Below are 25,046 nucleotides of genomic sequence, written 5' to 3' on the forward strand. Positions count from 1 at the left end.
GCAAGTTAATAGATTGGAATTGGGATTATGGTTTAGCTACCCACATAAAGTAACTCTACTATCAAAAAATAAAAGGTGCAGGGCGCCTGGGTGGCTCAGTTGGTTAAGCGACTGCCTTCGGCTCAGGTCATGATCCTGGAGTCCCGGGATCGAGTCCCGCATCGGGCTCCCTGCTCAGCAGGGAGTCTGCTTCACCCTCTGACCCTCCTCCCTCTCATGCTCTCTGTCTCTCATTCTCTCTCTCTCAAATAAATAAATAAAATCTTTAAAAAAAATAAAAAAATAAAAGGTGCAGCTGATGTGAACTCTTCACACTGCCAGTTCTCTCATGGTTATTTCTCCTTGTAAATTAATAATCCAGCACCTGGTTTTACCTATCAGTCTCAGAAGCTTTATTAATATGAGTCTTCCCCCCGAGGGATGGATCCCCTGTCAGCGTGCTGATAAAATCAGTACAGGATATAGACTTGCAAGAACGAGGGCCAAGAGGGATAATGAACATTGCCAAGGGAGGCCCCTGGGGACAGCCTGCCGGTTAGTTGATCACCTGGCAACCATCTGACAGCCCCTCGAGGCTGTGGGCATCTTGGCCTGAAAAGTGATGCCCTGGAGGTGGGGCAGAGGCCGAGAAAGTCTTGGAGAAGCTCAGCATTGAAGCTCTTATCCTTCATTGGTTTAGAGAATCAGAAAACTGGGATGGAGCGTGGCCAGGAGAAGACCCCAGCTCCCTTCCTCAGAGCCACGTGAGACGGTAGCTGCAGTCCTGGGACTGGGTTATTAAATGTGCAAGTTGTCTTGTTCTCCAGCTCTATATAGAAAAAGGATTTCAGATAGTGGGTGAACAAGATGCGGGCAAGCTACGCATTCTGTGAATGAAATCCAGATCTGAATGACTGAGACACCCAGTGAGGTCTGAGAAATAGTATTGCAGAACGAGAAAAAGGGGACAAGACTCTGCAATTTTTGAAAGGCATTGAGGCTACATAACTAATTTTGAGAAATGATTCACCATTCTTACAGGGATACGATAAATAGGGTTTCTAAGTAAAAGATAAGTTGGGATTTTAAAAAGAACGTAAGTGAAGTGTGGAAGGATTATAAGGTAGCTAGGGCTCAGTAATCGAAGGAAAATAAGCATTAGATGTAATAAAGACTATAACTGAAACGGAAGAAAATGGACTCAATGATATTGGGAATAAACCTGAGAAATTTCTGAGGATGCAAAGAGAGAAAACAAAGAAGTTAAAGCAACGAAGGAAGGCAAACACAGACAGGATTGACAGCCATCCTTTTCCTAGGGAAGAAGCTAGAACTATTTGCTAAACAGAATTATTTATTGAAAGTATATTTGAAGAGCACATTCCTCAGTTGGAGAAAATAAAAAAAAGACGTGAGCATGCAGTTAAGTGGTAAATAGTTTCTAGATAAAATTAATAAAATGACCCATGGATAGTCACCAGGCAATAAAACTGAAAAAAGGAGAAAAAAATAGTATTAGGAATAAAAAAGACCCAAACCCAACATATACAAAAAGTAATTCCAAAAATTATGGGACCACCATCTGCAACTTTTTGGCAATACATATGAAGATCTTAATGGAATGAATGGGTTTTGGGAAGAATATGAAATAGCCAAACGTCCCCCAAGAAAAAGATAAAACTCAAATGCACCAATGAACAAAGAATACATGAAAAAACTATCCAGGTGTTACATAAAAATGGATGATTTGTCAAACAATGTGTCTGGGTTTGGGGCTTGGGAAATAAGATCTCAGTGCTTTAACCTCATCAGTTTTGTGAGTTTACAGTTCTTCATTGGAGAAGAAACAAATCTCAGATACACTGAAGTCCCTGCAGATAAATGGAGAGAAATTGACAGGAGACAGTTTCTATTCCTGGACAAATTAGCTGGTCGGCTTGACCTCGCACTGAGGATTCTGGGAGCTAAACAGAAATGGAGAACCTGGGCAGGTGCCTGTGATGGTCACCTGGGTTCAGAGGCTGAGCAAGCCCTTCCGAGGGCTTGGCTTGCTGCCTCTGCACCACCCACCTTAGCCACCAGCATCCTATAGGCATAGAGTCGCTTGCCTTTCCCCTTTCCCAAGACTCCTTCGTACTTCTCCACAAATTCTTGGGCCTCCCTGGTTAGGAAAAAAAAAAGGGGGGGGAGGGGGGTAGAGGCAGAACTTCAATCAACACGAAACGAAAAGAAATCTGAACTATGAGAGAGCGTGTGTGTATGTGGCTGAGAGCCTGAGTGTTTTTATACCCCTAGTTAGAATGTAAGCTCCCTGAAGGCAGGGTATTTTGTCTGTTTCCTTCATGGAAGTTTCCCAAATGCTAAGAATAGTGCTTAATACATTGTAGGCACCTGTAGGCAGAATTTTGGCCCCCACGACTTTCGCCCCCTGCTGGCACACCCATGAATGGCAAAAGGGACTTGGCAGATGGAATGAAAATTCCTGAATTTAAAATAGGGAGATTATCCTGGATTCTCTGGAAGGGCCCAGAGGAATCACATGAGCCCTTAAACCCAGAAGAGAGAGAGAATCAGAGAGAGAGAGAGAGACGTGGCAGAGGGGGAAGTCAGAGAAATTAGAAGCAAGAGAATTCTCCACCCTCTGTTGCTGGGTCCCTCGAGAGGAAGCCACATGGAAAGCAAGAGAATTTGGCAGCAAATTCTGCCAAAAACCAGGGAGCTTGGAAGAAGACCTCTAGCCCCACAAGGGAAACTCAGCCCTGCTGATACCTTGATTTTAGCGGGGTGAGACCCTGCGCAGGGAATCCAACCATGCCACAGCTGGATTTCTGACCAGCCCACTGTGAGCTGGTAGCTAAAGGAGTATCGTCTTAAACAGTTATATTTGTGGCCCATTTGTTGCAGCAGCAATAGAAACAGACACAGCAAAACAGGTGAAGGGGACGAAGGGGTAAAAAATTCCAGTTATAAAATAAATAAGTCATGGGGATGTAAAGTACAGCCCAGGGAATATAGCCAATAATATTGTAATAACGTTGAATGGTGACAGATGGTAGCTAGACTTATCGTGGTGAGTATTGCGTGATGTATACACAAGTGGAATCACACTGTTGCACACCTGAAATGAATATAATACTGTATGTCAACTCTACTTCAGTAAAGAAAAGGAAAATGAATACAGCATTCAGTAGACATTTGTGGACTGCATGAATGTTGAATGAGGGAGTGAATATATCCCGGGAAGGCTGGATGAGAAACACATGGATCAGTTTGTCTATTACGTATTCTGGGTGGTGTGCTGGGGCTGGTGAGAACGGGCTCCTGAGTACCCAGTGTTAAATATTCAGGAACTTGGCCACCCAGCTGTTAAACTGTTGGTAGCTTGAAATTGGCCACGGTGGGAGTATTTAGACCATGGAAATCAGCAAAGGCTGCAAATCAGGCCCCCTTCATCGCAGCCCCCAGAGAGCCAGTTTTTCAGCAGCCCCTGTCTAGAGCCGCACAAACGGAGGAGGATTCATTGCAGGGTGGCCAGGAGACAGCGCTGTGGAGCTGCGTGTCGGGGCTAGGGCTACAGCCCCCACTGTTTGCTACGCGATCCCTATCCCACCTCCAAAGTGTATGTGCAGGCAGATCAAGCGTCAAAGTCACATTCTAACCTCAGGTTAATCTTGAAGCTGGTTTTATTCCGATGTCTCTCTATTAATGAGGGTGACTGTCTAGCTCCCGAGCCCCTGGGGTCAAAAGCTGGTCTGTAGGGGATTAAGGCTCCTTAATGGGATCAGCTCCCTGTTTGCCCCCAAGGCCATGTCCTGGCAGTTAGTTATCTAACTAACACAGCCATGCCACAAAAAAAATGTTTTCATGAAATTTGCATTTTTGTTCTCTTCCTGTATTTTACAAGTGAGCAGAGGCTCCTAAGCCCTTGGAGTTCGTGAGTTTAAATGCACCAACTTTTGGGGCACCTGGGTGGCTCAGTCGGTTGAGCGTCCGACTCTTGGTTTCGGCTCAGGTCATGATCTCCTGGGCCGTGGGATCGAGCCCCACCTGATCGGGCTCTGCGCTCAGTGGGGAGTCTGCTTGGAGATTCTCTCCCTCTGCCCCTCTCCCCAGTCTCTCTAGAATAAATAAATAAATCTTTAAATGTGCCAGCTTTTAAGATTTGGGGACTTCAAGTGAGGATTCTCCAAAGAGCCAGCTCATGTTCCTGAGCCATTGGGCCCGGCAGCAAATGCTTTTCTTCTTGATATCTGGACCCCCAGAGAGCCCTCCGGAGAACAGAGGGCCATGCCCAGCACTGGGTACAAACTTTGAGGACCATTCACTATGAAAAGCCCACCTGGTTTAAGAATTTTGGTGGACACAGCAAGCTTTTCTGGATACAGTGAAGATATGGAAATAGTAACAACTAACTTTTTTCAGCAAACTCCTTTTTAAACATGTTACCTATAATCCAGACTGTCCCATTCTTCCTTACCAGAGAGTATTTGGTTTATGGAAACATCGGCTCCTGCCCGGTGCTTCCCGATTGTTGCAAATCTTACTTCTGTAAGGTGCTTCTGTCCCCTCCTTGTCACCAAGTGTCCTTTGAAAAGGGAACTTCCCGCAAACTCGCCTGTCTTTTTTCCTCAAACCTGACAGTGTGTGGTAAATGCAGTGAAAAGGCAAGAGAGGAGGCATCCCGTTTTGAGGAAGCTTTTAGGGGTGTGGATCTCAAGGTCACTTTAGGCAGGTGATGATTAACCCCTCAGGCCCCTCCAGCACTCAGCAGAGGAGGTAGTTACTGAAGAAAAGGCTTTCAGGCGCAGAGACAACCCAGACCACACTTCAGAATCCCCCCCACGTTTGCCTCCTGGAAGACCCTCTTTGTGAGTAAAGTGAACACAAGTTTGGAAAACATGGTTAGGATGGCCAGTGATGGGGGCGCCCGGGTGGCTCAGTCATTAAGCGTCTGCCTTCGGCTCAGGTCATGATCCCAGCGTCCTGGGATCGAGCCCCACATCAGGCTCCCTGCTCAGCGGGAAGCCTGCTTCTCCCTCTCCCATTCCCCCTGCTTGTGTTCCTGCTCTCGCTATCTCTCGCTCTGTCAAATAAATAAATAAAATCTTTAAAAAAATAATAAAATCTTTGCCAGCTAATCCCAGCACCCATGTCATCTTGGTGTTAGCATCTTTAGTTGTCTTTTATCATTCAGCTTGGGATCTTCCTGGTTCTTGGTACGATGAGTGATTTGCAGGTGAAGCCTGGATACTTTGGATATTATAAGACTCTGGATCTTGTTGAAATCTTCTGCTTTAGCAGAATCCTCTGCCACTGCTTCAGTGAGTGAAAGGGATGCTGTCTGGTTACTTCCAGGTGGAAGTCCATGCTCCTCACTCGGCCCGCTTTGGCATCCGAGGCTGGGTAGGAGTTCTTCATTACTGCTGAGCAAGGATGGGAGTTCAGGCTTCCAACCAGGTTCTCCTCACATCTTCCTGGCTAGGAGGGATGACTTGTTACTGCCAGGTGGTGGTGAAAGTCCAGACTCGCCTTGTGGCTTGCACAGACACCAGAGGGAGAGGGAGGGTTCCTTACTGCCCAGTGGGGAGGAAAGTCCCTGCTCCCCACTCAGCCTCTTCTGATACCACTCTGGTGGGGGCCCTGGGGGCACCAGTTATAACCTGGCAAGGGAGAAAATCTAGGCTTCCCCACTTGGCCTTTGCTGCCAGGGGCAGGGATGGGGCTGCTGTTCTGTTTGTGGGGCTTGGCTAGAGTAGGATTGTTAATGCCTAAGAGTTTTCTGTCTTGCCAGACTGTCCCTTTCCTGGTCCTTTGACTAGAGAGAGCAGATTTTTCTTGAGGTGTTTTTTTTTTTTTGTCTGTGTGTGTCTGTCCGTGTTTCTGGGTTCCCAGCTTCTCTAATATCCAGTCTGGGAAATAGAGGGCAAGAAGAAAACCCCAGAACTCAATGCCTGATCAATCCTTTGGTCCTGAGGTCCTTAACCAGACCATCTTCTTCTGTCCACCTTTCTGAGTCTTCTTATGTTTGCTTTACAGATAATGTCCAGGGTTTTAGTTGTACTCAGTGGGAAAAATAGGCAGAAGAATATCTACCCTATCTTCCTGGAAGTGGAATTCTTCAGATCTCTCTGAAGAAAGCAAGCAGCTTGGGTAATTTTCTAAGATATCAGGCTTCTGATAAAGTTGAGGGACACACCTGATTAATTCTATGGTTAAAGCAAACATCCCTGACTCATGGGCCCTAGAAGCTCTTTTGCCAACATTATGGCCTATCTTGTGTTCTTAATGATACCTTTTGCAATATCTTCTCTGATCCATCTTTGTTCCCCTCCCCCTCTCCTCCCCACAGTGTCTGACACAGAAGATGGTCAAGCCTTAATAATGGCAAGAACTATTTGCTATTTACCAATTGCACACCACATGCTGGACACAATACAAATATTTTGAATTGGTCTGAACAACTCTACAAGGTAGATATTATTATTCCCATTTTGTAAATGAGGAAGGTGAGGCTCAGAGGGCTTCTTAAGGGAAGGAAATCATCCTGAGGGGCACTGACCAGCCAGCCAAAGCCACCTGGATGCGGCAGGGGTGGGAGCGCAGGCTTGCCCCAGTTCACCATCGGTGTTCTTCATGCATTACAGCCCTTCCTCGGTTGTCCCAACAACTATGCCCACGTCAGCCAGCCGCCTGAGTGGGCCAGAGACTGGGGTCTCCACACCATTGCTTCTGAAAAAAAGATGTAGGGACGCCTGAGTGGCTCAGTCAGTTAACCGTTCGACTCTTGATTTTGGCTCAGGTCATGATGTCAGAGTCGTGAGATGGAGCCCCGGGTCGGGCTCCGCGCTCAGTGCGAGTTTTCTTGGGATTCTCTCTCTTCTTCTCCCTCTGCCTCTCCCCAAGCTCTCTCTAAATAAATAAATAAAATCTTAAAAAAGAAAAAGAAAAAGAAAAAAAGAAGATGTAGTCTGGGAATGCTGTTTGCAACGGAAAACCTCACTGCCAGAAAAGGAAATCATAGAGGATGCAAAGGGATACATCCTAGAATGTTTAGTAACTCTAGAGAAACGGTTACCAATGAAGAGTGCAGGCCGGAGCCAGAATTCCTGAGTTCAAACGCTAACTGAGCCACTTAACTCACCTTGCAAACCGGGGGCAAATGACTTGATTGTTCTGTGTCTCAATTTGCTCATCAGTACATGGGGGACAATAAGAATAGTCCCTGTATGACAGGGTGGCTGTAAGGATTAAGTGGGCTGTGACACACACCAGCACTCAGAACAGTGTCTGGTACACAGGGAGCCCTCAGCAAGTGGAGGCAATTTATCAAAAAGAAAGAATCGTGAAAGATGAATGAGACGTAGCTCTGCAGAGCAGAGCACCCAGTCGAGTGAGGACACAGTGCCTTGGGGATCAGAGGGGCAATAAATAACTCAGCCTGAATGCAGGGAGGGCAGTGGGGAGCTTCCCTGAAGAGGGGACATTGGCCCGAGTCTTATGGGGTGTGTGGGAATTAGCCAGGGTGGGCTGGCAGAAAGCAAAGATCTAGGCAGAGGCGCCAGCTTGCTTGGAGATGCAGAGGCTCCCTGGCCTTAGACTTTGAGTCTGGGAGGAGGAGTCTTGGGAGAGGGAAGAGGAAGGAGGGAGGCCTGCAAGGGAGAGGCCAGTGTTGGCTGAGGATCCCTGCCCCAGGGACAGATGCATGGGTCTGTTCGGCTTCCCAGGCTTTAGCCACTTCCCACTCACCCCAAGAGCAGGAGCTCTGCCCTCGGGCTGGAGGAGATGTCAGACTTCTCCTCTGGGCAGCTGGACAGCCCTCAGGAATTTTCCCAGTCGCTGCAACTTCCAGCTGGTGGGAGATCTCATTTCCATAAGCACTTCAGTCGCTCTTTTTCCACTGTTAATAAAAGATGTGTTCAGGTGACACCTGAGTGGGGGTGAGGTTCCGCGAGGGTGACAGATGGCTGTTCTGCGCCCCCCTGACAGGAAGAAGAACATGGCCCCGACGGACTAGAGAGAAGAGTCTCAGAAAAAGGGGCTGAGAAGGCAGACAGCCACTGCCTAGAGCTGTCCCTGCCACCCGAACTGTAGCTGCTAGCCACATGGGATGATTTAATTGAAACAAATTATTATTATTATTATTATTTTTAATAAAACCAAAACCATCTGTGTCTTGGTCACATTCACTACTCTTTAAGTGCTTACTGGCCACCTGCGGCTATCGGCTGCGGTATTAGTTCGGATTTAGAGCACTCCCATCATGCCCAGCGCTTGTGGGTCCGCACTGGCCCGTGGGCACCACAGGCACGCATTTCTTCCTGTGGCTGCATAGGACACGATGTAATAATTTGCTGGCATGGAGTAAGCTCTGTTTACCAGAACCCTGTCCCGTGTCCGTGCGGCCAGCATCTTGGCAGCGCCTCTCGGGGGCAAACCGTGAGGCCCAATGTGTCCAAACGCAGCTGCCAAATTGTTCGACGTAATAGAGGGTGAGGTATTTGACTTGAGCGTTGGGAAACTCATGTGTGAGAGGAGCCAGGGAAAAGGGCTTCATAAAGAGGGAAGGGGAGAGGGAGTGCCCCCCCAACCCTGTGGCAGAAAAGCCAGGGGGGAACTTGGGGGGAAATGGTAATGTTGGATGGGTTTTGCTTTAGTTTTTTTTTAAGTAGAAAACCAGAAGTTAAGCAATGTGACTCCCGCAGCAGGGATGTGAGACTCATAAAATGCTTGGGGTGCTGGCCTTTTGTATGGAAGCCGGAGCTGAAAACAGGAGTCAAGGCCTTGGGTATGAGGCCTGAACAATATTCACGGAGCATCATGGCAAGCTTGGTCCAGGGTCAGGCACTCGGGCCACGAGAGTAGCTGAGACAGACCCACTCCCTGCTCCCCCGGCCCCCCACCCCAGACACACAGGTGAGTGTGCTACACAGGGAGCCGTTCTGGGGGCCTAAAGAACATGGAGGGAGTTCTGAACTTGTCGAGGTGGGGGGGGTGCCACAGAAAGCCCCCCAAGGAAGGCATGTCTGTCTTGGGTTGTGAGGGAGGCACAGAAGCCACCGGATGAAGGGGAAGGGGTGCGGGACAGAGGGAGGTCGGGCAGCGCGGAAAGGTTGGCTCTATGCCAGACCGCCATGATCCTCTGTCTCTCCCGCCAGACCCTGTTCGGTGCTGGCCAATGGCAGGGCCTCCATCAACAGCCCCCCACTCAGGCTTCTCTGGGCTCTAACAGCCCCCCACTCACGCACTGTGCTTATGCTGGGGAGCGAAGGGACCAAAGCAGAGCGGGAGGGTGAATCCCCCTTCCTGTCAAGTCTTCTTGGGGCCGAGAAGGGGAAGGGGCTCTGGGGCCATCGGAAGGACCTGAGCCTTTTGGACATCAAAAGGCCCTGGTCGACCACCACCCACTCACCTGAGCTCCCTAAGCTTTTTCGCCATGGGCCAGGGCTTGTTCCGCATGGTGGCAATGAGCTTCTTCTTGTCTTCTACCTGCTCCAGGATCCGGGCCCGTTCCTCCTCTGACAGAGTCTCCGCTCCAGAAGCACTGGAGGCCAAGGAGGGTGGTCTGGAGGCAGAGCCAGGGCAGAGCAAGGGAGAGTGAAAAGCTGGCAAGTGTCTTCAGGTGCTCTGTGGAATGCAGAGAAGCCCACAGGCAAGGCAGGTGGGCTGTGTTCCCTGGCCCTCCCAGCGCTGACCACCCCTCAGAGGCCCGTGCCTGCCCAGAAGCCCTCAGTGACTCCCCTCGCCTGTCAGAAGAAGCCACCGCTCTGTCCTGTAGCCCAAAACACCGGGACAGTTGCCTCCTCCGACTCCATTTCTCTGAGTCCTCCGCACCCACCACATTCGAGCACAATTCTCTGCTCAGTAGAAATACAACCCGAGCCACATGTTGTAATTTAAAAATTTCTAGTAACCACATTAAAATGACAAAAGGAGATGGGCAAGTTAATTTTAATAATACATCTCACTGAATGCAATGTGTCAAAAATTGTCATTTTAACATGCAACCCATATAAAAATTATTCATGAGATATTTTATATTCTTCTTGTACTGTCTTCAAAATCTGGTGCTCATCCCACAACCACTGTGCGTGTCAAGTCAGACATTAACTTTTCCTCGAACATACTTGATCTGCATCCGGGATTTCATAAAATTTGTAGTTGAAACGGTAGATTCACATACCCAGGTTGTTTTAGACATACTTAAAAGTTTCCCAACAAATGAGTCAAGTAGCAAAAGGTCACTTCCCTTTGACATTTGCATCTGCATTGACAAAAGCAGTTTGCCTTTTATTTTTAAGAGGAAATGCACTGGCTTCAAAGTTAAATTGATCTCAAAGCTACAGCTGTCTGTCCGAGTTAAGTAAATTCACAAACTCCTGTGTCAACCCAGTAGTATTAACACTGAATTAAAAAGAAAGGAAATTAGAAATTCAGCGCCTTGGTCGAGTTGGCCACAGTTCAAGGGTTCAGCCCGCCGGCTGGTGGGGACGGTGCTGGACGGCACAGGGAGGGGCAGCTTCCAGCTGGAACCCTTCTCCCCATGTGAGGAGCCTCAGCATCTCACAGACAAGACGATGTGTTCGCCTTCCACAAAATCCTAGTTCTTGTGTGTGCTCCTTGCAGCATCCTTCACTCGCAGACTCAGTGACTCTGGGAGGGACACCAGCCCCCCGAGGTGAGGGGGGTGCAGGAAAAAGCCAGGCCCCAGCTGCCTTCTTAGCAAGTTCCATAGACGGAAACACCAGGATGTGGGCTTGGGTTAGAGAACAATTTACAGCAGCGCCTGTGAGTCTTAATTTCTGAGGAATTCAAACCCTTCACTGCTGGGAACCCTTGGGCACATCCCATGATGGTTGCCTTTGAGTCTTTCCACAGGGGTTCCCTCAGTCTGGGGTTGGGGAGCATTCGGTCATTGCTTGTTCAAATGCCACCTGTACTTGGACGACCGGCTGGAATGCTTACCTTCTCCGTGGAGGAACCTTGATGTCCCAGTGCCCCCCCAAGAAGGCATTTCATTAAATCCTTTCTCAGATACATATTGCTTTCTGCCTTGTCTTGTGATGACTGATGCCCATGGCCTATCTCCACTGCTAGACTGTCAGCAGCTGGGAACAGGACTGAGTCTTTTCTGTCTCTCTATGCCCTGCCACTGCACTCAGCTGACTTTGCATCTGCCATCCAGATATCTGCGGTCTGTTTGGCGGGGGGCAGCCTCCCTCTAAAGTTCAGGACACTCCAGGGCCCAATCAACATGCATTCAAGTTCTCTTTAAATTGCTAAGGGCACCATGCTTTCTTTACCCCTTCAGCTGATGTCCAAGGACAATCAGACAGTAGACAAAAGCCCCAACCAAGCCAGGAATGGCTGGCATGGGTGACAGAAAAAATCAGTGGGCCCTTTTGAGGGCCACAGTTCCCACTGTAAAGGTGGAGAGGTCCGGTGGAAGAGCCTAGAGCCCTGTGGGAAGGAACATCATCTTCACCATAACACCAATTCCTTCAACTATTTCAAAAGCCTCCCCAGCCATTATCAACAGGGATTCTTAAAACCTCCCAAGAAGTGAGTAAAGCCAAAAAGGGAGGCCAAGAGAAGCTGATGTCCCATCAAAATTTGCAGCCAAGAATGGAACTGATTGGAATCCCTGAAGGTCCTCTAGATCGAAGCCACATATCACAGAAGAGGACAGAGGTCCGGATTGGGGAAATGGTGTGCTTAAGTTCTATGATGACTGCTAAATCCAATTTTGTTCGTTTCTCTCAGTGCTTCTTCCAGAGCTGTGGTGAGCCACCAGCTGAGATTCAGGAGACTTGGGATCTTATCCCACCTGGCTGCCATGTCACCTCCCCACTCAGTGCTTCCTGCCAGACAGGGGGCCCTGGCTCTGAGAGTACCCAGTGGCCAGTCCGCCTGGGATGACCAAGATCCTCATCCCATTTCTGCCCCAGATGGGGAAGGCAGGGTAGTGGACAGGCAGGGACAAACAGAAGCAGATGAGAGTGGGGTCACCTATACCAGGGGAGGGGACCTCAGCCCTTCATCAGGGGAGGGAGAGGGGCCACAGGAGAGGAGGGTGCCCATCAAAAAACGCACCTGAACCAGAATCACAACATACCTGTGTTTCTTTGGCCGCTTCCACATCTCCTCCTTCCTTGACACCTCCTTTTCCTTCTTTGGGGGAGCTCTCTGCTTCTTGAGGGAAGCCCTCCCATCTCTCTTCCTCCTCCCCTCGAAGGTCCTCTCTGCGGAGCTCCGCCCCTGCTCCCCCAGCTCCTCTAGGTGTCTCCTGGGCTCTGCCTGCTTCCTCCGGGGAGACCCTGGCCTTGGGCTGCCCCCGGCCGGCTCCTTCTGGCCAGGCTGAGCTCCACGCCTGCCCGCCGCACCTTCGGCTCTGGCAGCCTGCTTCCTTGTGGGTCTCCTCCCGGACCTGTCACCTGCAGGGACAGGAAAGGGACAGTTCTGGCCTCGCTGGCCTCCACCGCAGGAAAATGCCCCCAGCTGTGAGGAATCAGATGTCCAAGATGCTTCCTGGAGCTTGTTGGCTCCAAAGGCCACTTCTTTGGAGACTCTGGTTTGGGATGAGAATTAATGTCTCCCTCCTCTGACAGCTTGGCATTACCACGCTCTTGCCTAAACCTCAGGTAGAAACCTAGGCACATGCCTTTCCTCTTCTTGGGTATGTAGTTCCTTGGGATCAGAACTGAGTCATCTCCGGAGCCCCAGGGCCAGCCAAGCATGGTTCTCTGTTTGGCAAGCGTGGACCACTGGCAAGGAAGGGCTGGGCAGTTTCCTTTCCCCAGGAGCTGCTGCCTGACGTGTCCCTGCCTTTGAGTGTGTGTGTATGTTTGTAAGGCATGACTTTGTGGCATTGGCCAATGGCCTGGTTGGACAGAATTGACAGTATGAAATTTCCTCAACAGTTTGCCCAACAGCTACACTAAGTACAATTCTTTGTATAAGCATTTACAAATTAAATGCAGGGAAATTATCATGCAGTTCTGGTATTAATAACCAACGTCTCCACCACTTACTAGCTGGGTGTCTTTGAACAGGTCACTTGACTGCTCTGAGTCTCAGCTCATCTCTATCATGGGGGATGTTCATCTTACTCCATTAGCTTGTTAATGAACACAGAACAGTGACTAGAACAATGACTGACATCTGAGAATGGATGTCATTACCCTAATACTTTTACCCAGAAATAAGATATTTTTTGCTTATAGGAAAAACACAGGTTTCGAGCTAGACTGCTTTGCCTAAAAAGATCATTTCTATCATTTTTTTATCTCTGTGACCACAGATAAATTACTTTTCTGCACCTCAGCTTCCTCATCTGTAAAATGGCTCTAGAAGCTCCAATTTCCTTATGTGGCTGAGGGGCGGGGACGGTTAATTAAAAGCAGGAGTAAAAGGTCTGGCCCGTGGGAAGTACTCAACAAAGGCCCCCTCCCCTCCTGTCTCCAGCCTGCCTTGCCACTCTTGCACTCTGAGCCCCCACATCCGAGTGGGCAGTGCCTGGAAACAGTATTGTGCAGGGCACTCGTTCTCATTGCCCACACGGGCCCCCATCCAGGCTTTTCTGCCAAGGGCAGGGAGATTTTCCCAGCTGCATTGCCAAAGCCCCAACTTTGGGCAAAGCAGAGGAGAAGTTTGCCACCTGCCATTCCCAGCAGCAGTGATAGAGTCTGGGATGTGGAGTCCCAGGTTCCCAAATTCTCACCTCTACCCTCCTCCTTACCCAGCCTCTCAAGGTTGTGCCTGTAATATGGTGGCCCCAGAGAGATTTCCTCTCTGCTTCCCTGACCCTTGAGATTTTACACTCTGAGAAGCAAGCCACCCTGTCAAACAGCAACCAGAACTAGCCAAGGATAAATGGGGCTGGATTTGGGCAGACTGAGCTGGGGATTCAGAGTCTGGATTTCTGGGCTTGAAGTCTGGTTCTGATGGTTGTTATCTGGGTAGCTCTGGGCAGGTTGCTTATTCTTTCTGAGTCAGCTTCCTTGTAGATACTCCAGTAAGTGCTGGTGGTGGTCCACCCAGATCCCCATTACCTGGCCACTCCATCCTCCCCCAGCTGCCGTGTGCGGTAGCCCTAATAGCGCACAGGTTCTCCCTTCTTGGTTGATGGGAACTATCTTGCTGGGAAATGTCCAGAAATTTACATCCCTTTCCTCTCTTTGAGTCAGCCCATAGCCACATCCTTGCTTCTCTTGCCCTTCTCTTGCCCTGCCCTGCTTCCCTCACTCCACACCTCCTGAGATTCGCCCTTGATATATTGCATGCTCAAGAATCCCTATCTCAGGGGCGCCTGGGTGGCTCAGTCTTTAAGCATCTGCCTTCGGCTCAGGTCATGATCCCGGGGTCCTGGGATCGAGCCCCGCATTGGGCTCCCTGCTCTGCGGGGAGCCTGCTTCTCCCTCTCCCACTCCCCCTGCTTGTGTTCCCTCTCTCACTGTGTCTCTCTCTGTCAAATAAATAATAAATAAATAAGACGCTTAACCAACTGAAAAAAAAAAAAAAAAGAATCCCTATCTCAGGCTCTGCTTCCAGGGAACCTGATCTATAGACACCTATCTCAAAGTGTGGTAGGGAAATCCAACCGAGATAATATCTGTCGAAGTGTGATGGAAGCTGGAGCATGCTAGATTTGTGAATGGAATTTGCATTGAGGTTCAGAGAGAAACTGCTCCAAGTTCTCTTTTTGGGTTTCAAACTAGGATATTGGTAGCATTTTCAAATGGACAAGGTGCCTGCCTGCCTGGCCAACTGAGTTGGCCAAGAACTCAAAGGTCTTTTATTCACTAATTCACTCACCCATACCAAAACATGTATTGATCATTGACTAAATACTACACAGGCTACAGCAGCAAATAAGACTGACAAGATTCTGTCCCTCAACATGTTTTGAGTTAGTGAAAGAGACAGTGTGATCAGTTCTCTGATTCAAGAAGCACAGGGGTGGGCTTCACCCAGACTTCAAGCAAGGCAGGGGGAGGGACAGCGGGAAAGGGAAAGGAGAATCTTAAGCAGGATCCACACCCAGGGCAGCAGGGCTTGATCCCACAACCCTGAGATCATGACCCAAGCTGAAATCAAATGTCAGATGCTTGACCAACTGAGCCACCCAGGCACCGCAGAAGGAAGAAACTTCTAAGCTGAGATCTGAGATCTTATTCTTTTTTTTTTTTTAGATTTTTATTTATTTATTTATTTATTTGACAGGGAGAGAGAGTGCACAAGGGGGGTGGGGGTAGCAGGCAGAGGGAGAAGCAAGCTCCCCACTGCGCAAGGAGCCTGACTGTGGGACTCGATCCCAGGACCCTGGGATCATGACCTGAGCCGAAGGCAGATGCTTAGCGGACTGAGCCACCCAGGTGTCCTGAGATCTTATTCTTAAGATTTTTTTTTTTAAAGATTTTATTTATTTATTTGAGAGAGAGAGAATGAAAGACAGAGAGCATGAGAGGGAGGAGGGTCAGAGGGAGAAGCAGACTCCCCGCCGAGCAGGGAGCCCGATGCGGGACTCGATTCCGGGACTCCAGGATCATGACCTGAGCCGAAGGCAGTCGCCTAACCAACTGAGCCACCCAGGCGCCCCAAGATTTTTTTTTTTTAATTTATTTATTTGACAGAGAGATAGCACAAGTAGACAGAGCGGCAGGCAGAGGGAAAGGGAGAAGCAGGCTCTCCGCTGAGCAGAGAGCCTGATGCGGGGCTCAATCCCAGGACCCTGGGATCATGACCTGAGCCGAAGGCAGACGCTTAACCGACTGAGCCACCAAGGTGCCCCTGAGATCTTATTCTTAACTGATCCAACAGATGAGAGTTTGTTTAAAACAATGCTAGCAACAATGTATTGGGTGACTGTAGCTTATGGATAAGTGAAATGAATGGCAGCAGTGTTCAAGGGACAGGAAGGAGGAACTGGGAGCACTCTGTTATAAGGTACCTGCAGTACCCATGAAGTGGTATGGTGGGTGTTATTTGGAAGCGGACTAGGATGAACTATAAACGGATATTGCAAACTCTAGTAAAACCACTAAGAAAAGTTTAAAAAAAGAAGAAGTATAACTGATATGCTAAAAAAAGGAGAGAAGCTGGAATCATATGAAATAGGGCTCAGTCAAAACCACAAAAGGTAGGAGAGTGGAAGACAAAAATAGGAACAAAGAACAAGGGCCAAGGATAGAAAACAGCAACTATGGCAAATATTAATCCAACTATATAAACAATCACCTTAACAACAATGGTGTAAATATACCAGTTAAAGAAAGAGATTGTCAGAGTCGATAGTAAAAAAGGCCCAACAAGAAATCATGTAGAAGAAATCCACTTTAAATATAAAGACAAATACAGATTACAAAGAAAAGGATGGAGGAAAATATGCCATGCTAACACTAACCAAAAGAAAGCTAGAGTAACTGTACTAATTTCAGACAGAGCAGATTTTAGAGCAGGGAAAACTATCAGGGAAAAAGTAAAGCATTACATTACATGATGTTAAAGAGATCAGTTCTCTGAAAAAGACATAACAATTCTTAACATGTATATGCCTAACAACAGAACACCAAAAACTGATAGAACTGCAAGGAGAAATAGGCAAATCCATGATTATATTTGGAGAGTCCAGCCCCTTTGTCAGTAATCGAGAGATCCAACAGATACAAAGTCGATAAGGACATAGTTCAACTGAACAGCACCGTCAATCAACTGGATCTAATTGATGTTTATAGAACACTTAATCCAACAACAGCAGAATACACATTCTTTTTGAGCCCACATGGACATTCACCAAGATAGACTACATTCTGGCCCATAAAATAAATGAGTAGTCAAATATTGTTTCTAAGACACACGCGATCCTATCCTAAGTGTTCAAATCTGACAACTTTTGATTTATTTTTTCTAAGATTGACTCCTAAGTGTAAAAGGAAGTAAAATAACTTTCAGAATATCTTTTGTACCTAAAACTATCTTAGAGATTTCCCAGAAGGTCCTGGAAAAATCACAAAAACTTATTCTTCCACCTTACAGAAAAGAGAGGTGCCAGAAACAATAAAGATTATTTGATATGTTACGTTGGAGTTTCATGAGAAAAGTTATCAAATCAGAAGAGATTCTTAGCCTTTTCTAGCTTAAACTGGTATAGGTCGAATGTTTAAATATTTCAGCAACTGTATGCTCTATGGGCAGTTCCTAGAGATTTGTCATTGCCCTTGCTGTCCATGACCTGTTTCCATAATCAGAGTCCTGAAGGTGCTTTGCCTGATATTAGGCAACAGTATAATAATCAGTCATAATTCAGTTGTCATTTAAATTGTTTATTTGGTATCAAGTCTTTAATTTGAATCTGGCATCTTTCAGGCCATTGCTTTTCTACTGGAGATACATATCAGATTTACCTATGGAGCTTTATTAAAATACACATGCTTAGGGGCGCCTGGGTGGCTCAGTTGGTTAAGCATCTGACTCTCTGATTTTGGCTCAGGTCATGATCTCAGGGTCCTGGGATTGAGCCCCATGTCAGGCTCTGCGCACGCTCTCTCTCTCTCTCTCCCTCCCTCTGCCGCTCCCACTCCCTCTTTCTCTCTCTCTCAAAAAAAAAAAAAAAAAAAACAGCACACATGCTTAGGACTTACTCTGGACTCACTGAATCTCTTAATAGTCTTGACATCTTTTTCTTATATGCTTGATATATTCTTGTTTTGTTGTATATATGTCTTTATCTAATTATACCGCAAGATATTTTCTCTGTAAAGATTATGTTTAACCATCTTTATAAGTCAGAGATAATGTTCCTTGTCTGTAAAAACATGCTTAATTGTTATAAACATTTTGCCCAAAACGTTTCAATTGCCTTATTACGTTTGTTTTGCATCCTATAGGAACGACCAAATTTCCTGGTCAGTTTCATTATTGCTATGAAATGTTTCACTTTTGAAAGTTATCAGTAATAAGTTAACCATAGCCATTTTAAGTTTCTGTCACTTATAGATACCACCTGTTTTACTCTGAAAGTTCCTTGAAACCTCAATTGTAGGCTAGAGTTTTTGTCTTCAACCAAAGGACTGTCTCAGAACCCTGATTGAAGGACTTCAGCGCATACTGCTAACAACTAGCACAGTAGTGAAACTGTCAAGGATTTGATTCTTGGATTCATGTCCTTCATCTGAAGAGACATCCCCATCTTCAAATTACCGAAGACTGTCCCTACTGGTGACCTCGGGCTGAGGGTTAAAGCCGACAGTCTTTGGATATAGACAGCTGTGCCCAAAATCCATGGAACAAGACCACAGATTGTCACTTTGTAACCTGTATTCCTCTGTTTTCTATTCTTTAATCTAATTCTATCTTGTGCTAACTTAAGGCTATTTTTAATTGGATTTTTTTAAAAGATTTTATTTATTTATTTGACAGAGACAGAGATAGCGAGAGCAGGAACACAAGCAGCGGGAGTGGGAGAGGGAGAAGCAGGCTTCCCCTCGAGGAGGGAGCCCGATGTGGGACTCGATCCCAGGACCCTGGGATCATGACCTGAGCCGAAGGCAGACGCTTAACGACTGAGCCACCCAGGCGCCCATTTAATTGGGTTATTAATAAGCCTCTATTTCTAATATTGTTGTTTGCATCCTTAATCACTCCTTGGAATGAATCCAATACCCAGTTACAATTCATCCATGAACTGGCTAAAGTACCTATTTCCCTTGGGAACCACTCAGCTTTCTTTGGTCCCAGTTCCTTGTAAGAAATCAGTTGGCTCCCTGGGTAACTGGACTCAACCATTGGGCGATGTATTAGATGGTAAATTCCACAACAGGCCAGGTGGTGAGAAATCCAAACCCCCATCGCATCCTAGGAGGACCTTGACTCTGTTGAAGCAATATTTCCAGACCTTTTGTGACAGTTTATTTTTGTCACAACTTTGAACTTTCGCTGAAATAGAATTTGGAAGGAGATCAGGGAACAGGTGGTGTATTTTTGGAGACTCTCACTTTCACAGATCTACAAGTAAGACATGTTACTCTTCTTTTTCTTTAGTTCCACCTAATGATCTCGATGCTACAAAATTCACCACCCGACACCAAACTACTCTTGATGAAGAGTGCCAAAAAATTACAGCATTATTTCACAATCCCATAGGAGTATTTTGGCCAAAACCAGATCACTATGTGGTCCCCAATGACTGGTATCAGATCTGGTACAGAAGCCTACTATTACCCTTACAAATCAGACAGGAACGTGTTACTTTGGTAAACTAATACCTATTCTCAGGATTGCCTGTGACATTCCCAGGATCTATTTTAGCCCATTAGTTTGTCTTATAGGAAAACAAGATTAGTAGACAGTTTCACTGAAGAAGGAGAAAAATGGGCCCTGATTCAAGAACCGGCCCTAACTACTCTAGGAGAATTGTGAAATTCAGGACTTTCATGTCCATACTTTACAAGAGGTCTGGATAGTGAAGTGAATGTTATGATTAAGAAAATAGCAGGTGAGTAGACAATGCCACCAAGAACCTATCTCCTGAGAGGTTTATGAAATTGGACAGGTGATGATTTAGAACAGAGCTGCCTTATTTTTTTTATTTTTTTAAGTTTCATTTATTTAAGTAATCTCTACACCCAATGTGGGGCTCAAACTCATGACCCCAAGATCAAGAGTCACATGCTCCACCGACTGAGCCTAGAACAGAGCTGCTTTTGATGTATTTTGGCCTTTCTAGGGGAATGTGCAATGTTTCAGGAGAGGAATGTTGTACTTGCATTCCTGAAGACTTCTCAGAGATCTTTAATATTACTAAAAAGATCCAGGAAGTAAACAAAGATATCAGGAAACTGGGAACTTTGATTAATGATCCCATATTTGGTTCTATGGACTTTTCCGATTGGGCATGAGATTTGTTCTTTTATTTAGTCTGGGCATTCTTGGCTGCTGGCTGCAAAGTGAACTATACAAACTCTGGTCATAATCCTTCTCTTCGCATTTGTCTGTATACCGGGGTTCAGATCGGTGATCCCCAGAGTTTCAAACACTGTTGTGCAGCTGTTGTGTGTCAAATGATTCAGCAAAGAGTCATCCAGAAGAAAGAGCTGGAGAACCTCATATACAGGTTGAAACAATTACCCTCAGAAATTTGGAGGTCCAAATAGCTATCCACAGACAATTGACATGCAATTAGGATTCCTCAAACAGTGGTGAAGATCTGGATTGACATTCTTCAGTTTGGGCTGAAAAATGACCACAAAGACCAACTGAGAACTGAAACCATTTACCCCACACTCGTCCCAGACACGGAGAACCCAAACTATACCTTCGTGTCTGCATTAAGATGACTTTGTGCTATACCTCTGTCTTCATTACCATGACTTTATTTTTCCAGGAGTCCCCTGCCCAGGCAAATGGCTTGATTGGTCATTGCAAGATTTCCCCAAAGACTCATCAGCTCTTCAATGGAAGGCATCACAGACAATTTGCACCCTAAGGTTCTTTGAATGCTTTGCCTCAAAATCCTGGCCTTGCTCTTTATTGTGGACTGTTGTACTGTAATTCTTATGCAATCCCAATCAAGCCCCCCACTTTGGAAGTCCTGCCTTAAATCAAACTTCCAATTCTCAAGAAATTCTGACCTTCCCTTCCCTTTTCTGAGACACTGCCAAAGCTTTGCCTGCTATAAGCAATAAAGCAGCTTTGTCTTATTGATAGGTTGCATTGGTGACATTTAGGGAGCCAGTTTTTGACAATAACTCAAACAAATTTTTGTTTTTAAAAAGAAGGAACAAATGGTGGATTTAAAAAAGCCATGGAAATACAGAGAGTGTGACAAAGTATAATTGGGACTGATGTTTACTCTGATTCTTGAAGGATGGACAGGATTTTGCCAAGAGAAGAAGGGGAGGGGTGGTGGTGCTAGCAAGGTGAGGGGATTCTAGGCAGAGGAAACAGGGGATTTTGAGGGGCCCCGGTGGAAATGCAAGAGGTCTGAGGTAGGGGTGACAAAGGCAGAGCTGAGTCTCTGGTGGGATCCAGTTGCTGGGGATGGGGAATGTGGTAAGGGGAGGTCGCCCAGAGAGCTATACCCATGGGGTAGCTGGGTCGAAATCTGGAGGCTGAGGGTGTGATACTGGAGCCTGTGATCTTCTTTTTGGTAATGAGCTGCTTTCTTCCAAGCATTCTTTCAAACACTGTTTTGGAGGATGTGGTCTGCATCCAGGTATCACGCTAGCAACAATGCAGAGGTTGTTGTGGAACATGGACACTGGCTCCCAGTCGCTGCACACAAAAGGGCACCAAGCAACGGTCTGACTCCACCATTAACCATCTTTGGGACTCGGTTTCTAATTGGGGCAATTACTGCATGAGCTAACTGGTCCTAAGCACATTGAAAAGCAGTGAGTGCTGTTTACAGATGCAAAGATAGGTGATTGTATGTGCCGTGGGACAGGTTTTCTTGGCCCACTCCTGCCCTAATCTTGGTCAGAAAATGTGAAGCAGGATTACTTAAGTATAATGAGAACTCATCCAAGTTAGGAAGCTGATCAGTATAAGCCAGTGAAAAATGGGTTTGCCCCGTAGATGTTCTTCCCCATGGCTCTGGAAGGCCTCGGCTGCCATCTTGGAGGAGGGATGGAGCCATAAACAAATCCACTCCCTCCAAAGACCTGGGAGTGAGTGTGAGAAAGTGTGTGTCACTGCTGCTGTGACCCCTAGGAGAGTTCTAGAAGTGAGAGAGAGAGAACAGAAGTGCAGAGAGTGTGTGCAAGGGGTGAAGGAGAAGGGTCTCCTGGACCTGTATCCCCTCCTGGCACTATATTGCTTGGAAGAACTGGCTAAGAATGTCAATATCTGTCTGAATCTTCTTCTGAGCTCTGTGTGTCCTCAATCAGCTACCAAATGATCTTCTTTTTGGTAATGAGCTGCTTTCTTCCAAGCATTCTTTCAAACACTGTAGATAGAAGTTGGGGGTTCATGCATTTTTTACAGGCTGTAATGCCTGCTGTAATCTTATTTCCCAACTGAACGCAATTCATATGGAATGTGGAGAGCAAGCCAGAATTTGCTCTTCAATCTTCCCCAAGCCTCTTCTACACAGAAAATGAGCTGCTTTTTAAATTTTTTTCTTTACAGTCAGTTTTCCATGGACTCCACATAATGAATAATTTAGGAGCCAGGAAAGCAGCTGCTACATTAGGAAGACCTCCAAGCCTAGCGCGCTCTCCTTCACATGTCACAGGCCTCCTCATGCGTACGCACCTGAACCAAGGTGAAAATAGGCTGAGGAGAAGCTGGAAGGCCCAGGGGGTCTGGCTCACCCTCCAACTTGGTGATTTTAACCTGTTAAGTACATTTAGCAAATGATCTGGGAGGAGGAAGAGTTCTAACCCTCCTTGTCAACTAGAGTAATAACAAATTACAATTACTTTGAGAAAATAACTTTGTATTCTCAGACATTTTTTTTTTCTCCTTGTAGACTATTAGCTGAAGGAATAGGCTATCGGGTCCCCTCAGAGGTGACTCCAGAGGAGATTTAAAATGAAAATCTTTATGTAATTGGGTTTCAGTTCATTTAGTGGATTCCCAATATTTAACTTTGCTGTATTCCTTGACCATCTGGACCCCTGAAATGAAAATTCTGACCCATTTCTTCTTTCTTTATGGGGGAAGGAAAAATGACAAGAGAGATGGGGTGTGAGTGGCATATTTCAGGAAGAAAAGGTTTGCATTTTAGGCAAAATGACTTTCCGTTTCAGTCCTGCTTAAGGACCATGTGCCTACAGGTGATCCCCAAGAACAGTGCCTTTGGCTGGGGCAGAGGGGAGCCAGGTTGGGTGCAGAAGGGACAGCAACTGGAAGACTACAAGGAGAATGGAATATGGAGAACCAGATCCGAGCATCCTACATCTAGACAACTGTCACCATGAACACTGACCCTCCCATGAGGAAGGGGTTTCTCGTCCAGTCACACTTAGGCACACTTTCGAACGCTTGTCCCCATTTCTGGAGGGAAGGAATGATGGAACGGTGGGTGGGGTATGGAGGACAGACATGGCCAAGGGGCAGCTCTGGGTGCAGGAAGGGATGTTGAGATGCCAATGGTGCCTCCCTGGCCCCTCCCTCCTGCCCAGGATCCTGGCTTTTCCACAAGTCTCGCTCCTGGGTCTCCCCCTTTGTCATGGAGCTGCCTCAGCAAGGACTCAGGCTCCTAGTGGTGGAGGAGCCGTGGATGACAGGAGGGAAAGGCTTGGCAGAGGAGACAAAGGAGGTGGATCCTGGCCAGCGCGTCCATGTACCTACAGTGTGCCTGAGTGGGAGCAGGACAAGTCCCTCCCCCTTGGAATTGTCCGGGGGGACTCTCTTCCATCCCCACCCCTGGAAGTCCATTCTTTCCTGAGATTCTGCTTCCTCGCTTACTGAGGGGTGCGCAGGCCCCGCCTGCGATTCAAGGAGAAAATGGTGTCATGTCTCCAACACGTCTAAGACCTGAAGTGTAGGATGCCTGACCTGTGGCTCCCGCCCTCCTCACGGCCGTGGAAGGTCTTGTCTCCTGCCTATACTTCCTCTGGCTCCTCCCGCAGCAGGTGGCCCCACTCTGGGTAAAGCCCTCTCTGGCTCACAGAAGAGCTGTGGCCACCACATTCCGCATGGGAAGGTGGCCTAGCACCTGCCCCCAGGGCGCTTTATATGAGAGGGAGGGAGGGGTAGAAGAAGGGAGAGAGGAAGGACGATGGATGAGAACTCTTGATGGTGGCTGGACAGGGAATACATCACCCCATCTCACACACACCCCACCTCATGCATCGTCCCACCTCACCCATGCCCTGAGAGCTGCTCCTCGCCCGCCCTCTTGCTCCACGGCCTGCTGGAAGAGATGGCGCGTGACGGATGGCGGACCTCTGGGAGTCCCCCTCCCTGGGTCACCCCCGTTTCACGGTGGGAACCCTCAGCTGGTGACGGCTGCCTCAGACCAGGCCCTGGCTCCGATTATTTCACTAACAAGCATCCCCGGTCCTGACATATCTCCGACACCCTGGAGAAGACATGAGGTCAGAACATCCCACACCCTGCTGCCCCAGACAAACAGAGACAGACAGACAGAGAAGGCTGCTGAGGGGATTGCTGAGGAAAGGCGATTCTAACCAAGAGAGCAGGAGGCTGAAGGCCCCGGTGGGCTCTGAGGGCCGCCGCTGCTCAACACCAGCACGGGGTGGTGCACAGCATTTTCATCCTCCCAACGGCCCTGCCAGGAAGCAACGTGCCTTCATTTCCTAGAAGAGGCCAGGAGAGGCTGGATAACCAGACTGGGGTCACTCAGAGAGCAAGTGGCAGGCCCTGGACTCATGCCCGGGCCCTGTGCCTCGAGAGCCCCCCTCTGCTCACCTGGTCCCCCACTGCTGCTCAGGAACCCCGTGGGTGGGCCCCTCAGAGACGAGGACCACTCACCTTCCTCCCCCCGGCCCTTTAGCTGGTGGCTCATGGTCCGCGGGGCTCCTCAGCCCCCACGCTGTCTCACTCGGCTTGCTGGTCCACACACACCTTCCGCCGGGGATGCCTTTCCTCCCTCATGGTGGCCGGGCTCTCTTTCTGGGCCCCGCCAGCAGCCAGGGTTCCTTGGCTTGTTAGAGATTGAACTGGAGGTAGGTGAAGGTTGGGAGAGAGGTGGGCGGGAGGTGGGGAGGTCCCAGCCCTTCAATCCGGCCACACACTCCTCCGCTCAGGTTCCCCAGCAAAGAGGCAGCGTGGCCTCATGTTTCAGGCATCACTTACACACGGAGGGGCCCTGGAGGGGCCAGGAGCTGACAGCTCACCTCCCAGCCATGAGCCACCTGCCCTGGGGAATGTGAGGAGCGGTCCAGGGCTCTTTCCCTCTCTCTTGAGTCTCTGGTCGGGACAGGGCACCAGGAAAGTCCTAGGAGTTGGTGAAAATCAATCACCGGGGCTTCTGCTTAAAGTGCAGATTCCCAGGACTGACATCGGGCATTCGAATCAGTAGGTCTGGGCCGCGCCCGAGGAATCCTGATGCCGAGTCCTGGGTCCCCTCTGATGAGCTGCTCCCCCTCCTGCTCCCTGTCACT

General features: G+C 47.9%; 1 protein-coding gene across 1 annotated transcript in view; it reads right to left on the minus strand.

Moving 5' to 3' along the window:
• Positions 1-24,448, minus strand: part of TMC2 (transmembrane channel like 2) — a 62,223-nt gene extending 37,775 nt beyond the window's left edge. Inside the window, exons 1-4 of the mRNA XM_021689333.1 lie at positions 24,415-24,448; positions 12,092-12,410; positions 9,389-9,541; positions 2,050-2,140 (exon numbers count right to left, since the gene is read on the minus strand). Coding sequence (XP_021545008.1) covers positions 2,050-2,140; positions 9,389-9,541; positions 12,092-12,410; positions 24,415-24,448 — 597 coding nt within the window. The remainder of the gene's footprint in view (positions 1-2,049; positions 2,141-9,388; positions 9,542-12,091; positions 12,411-24,414) is intronic.
• Positions 24,449-25,046: the final 598 nt, after the last annotated feature.

This window comes from Neomonachus schauinslandi, chromosome 10 (assembly GCF_002201575.2).
Source record: "Neomonachus schauinslandi chromosome 10, ASM220157v2, whole genome shotgun sequence".
Lineage (NCBI taxonomy): Eukaryota > Metazoa > Chordata > Mammalia > Carnivora > Phocidae > Neomonachus > Neomonachus schauinslandi.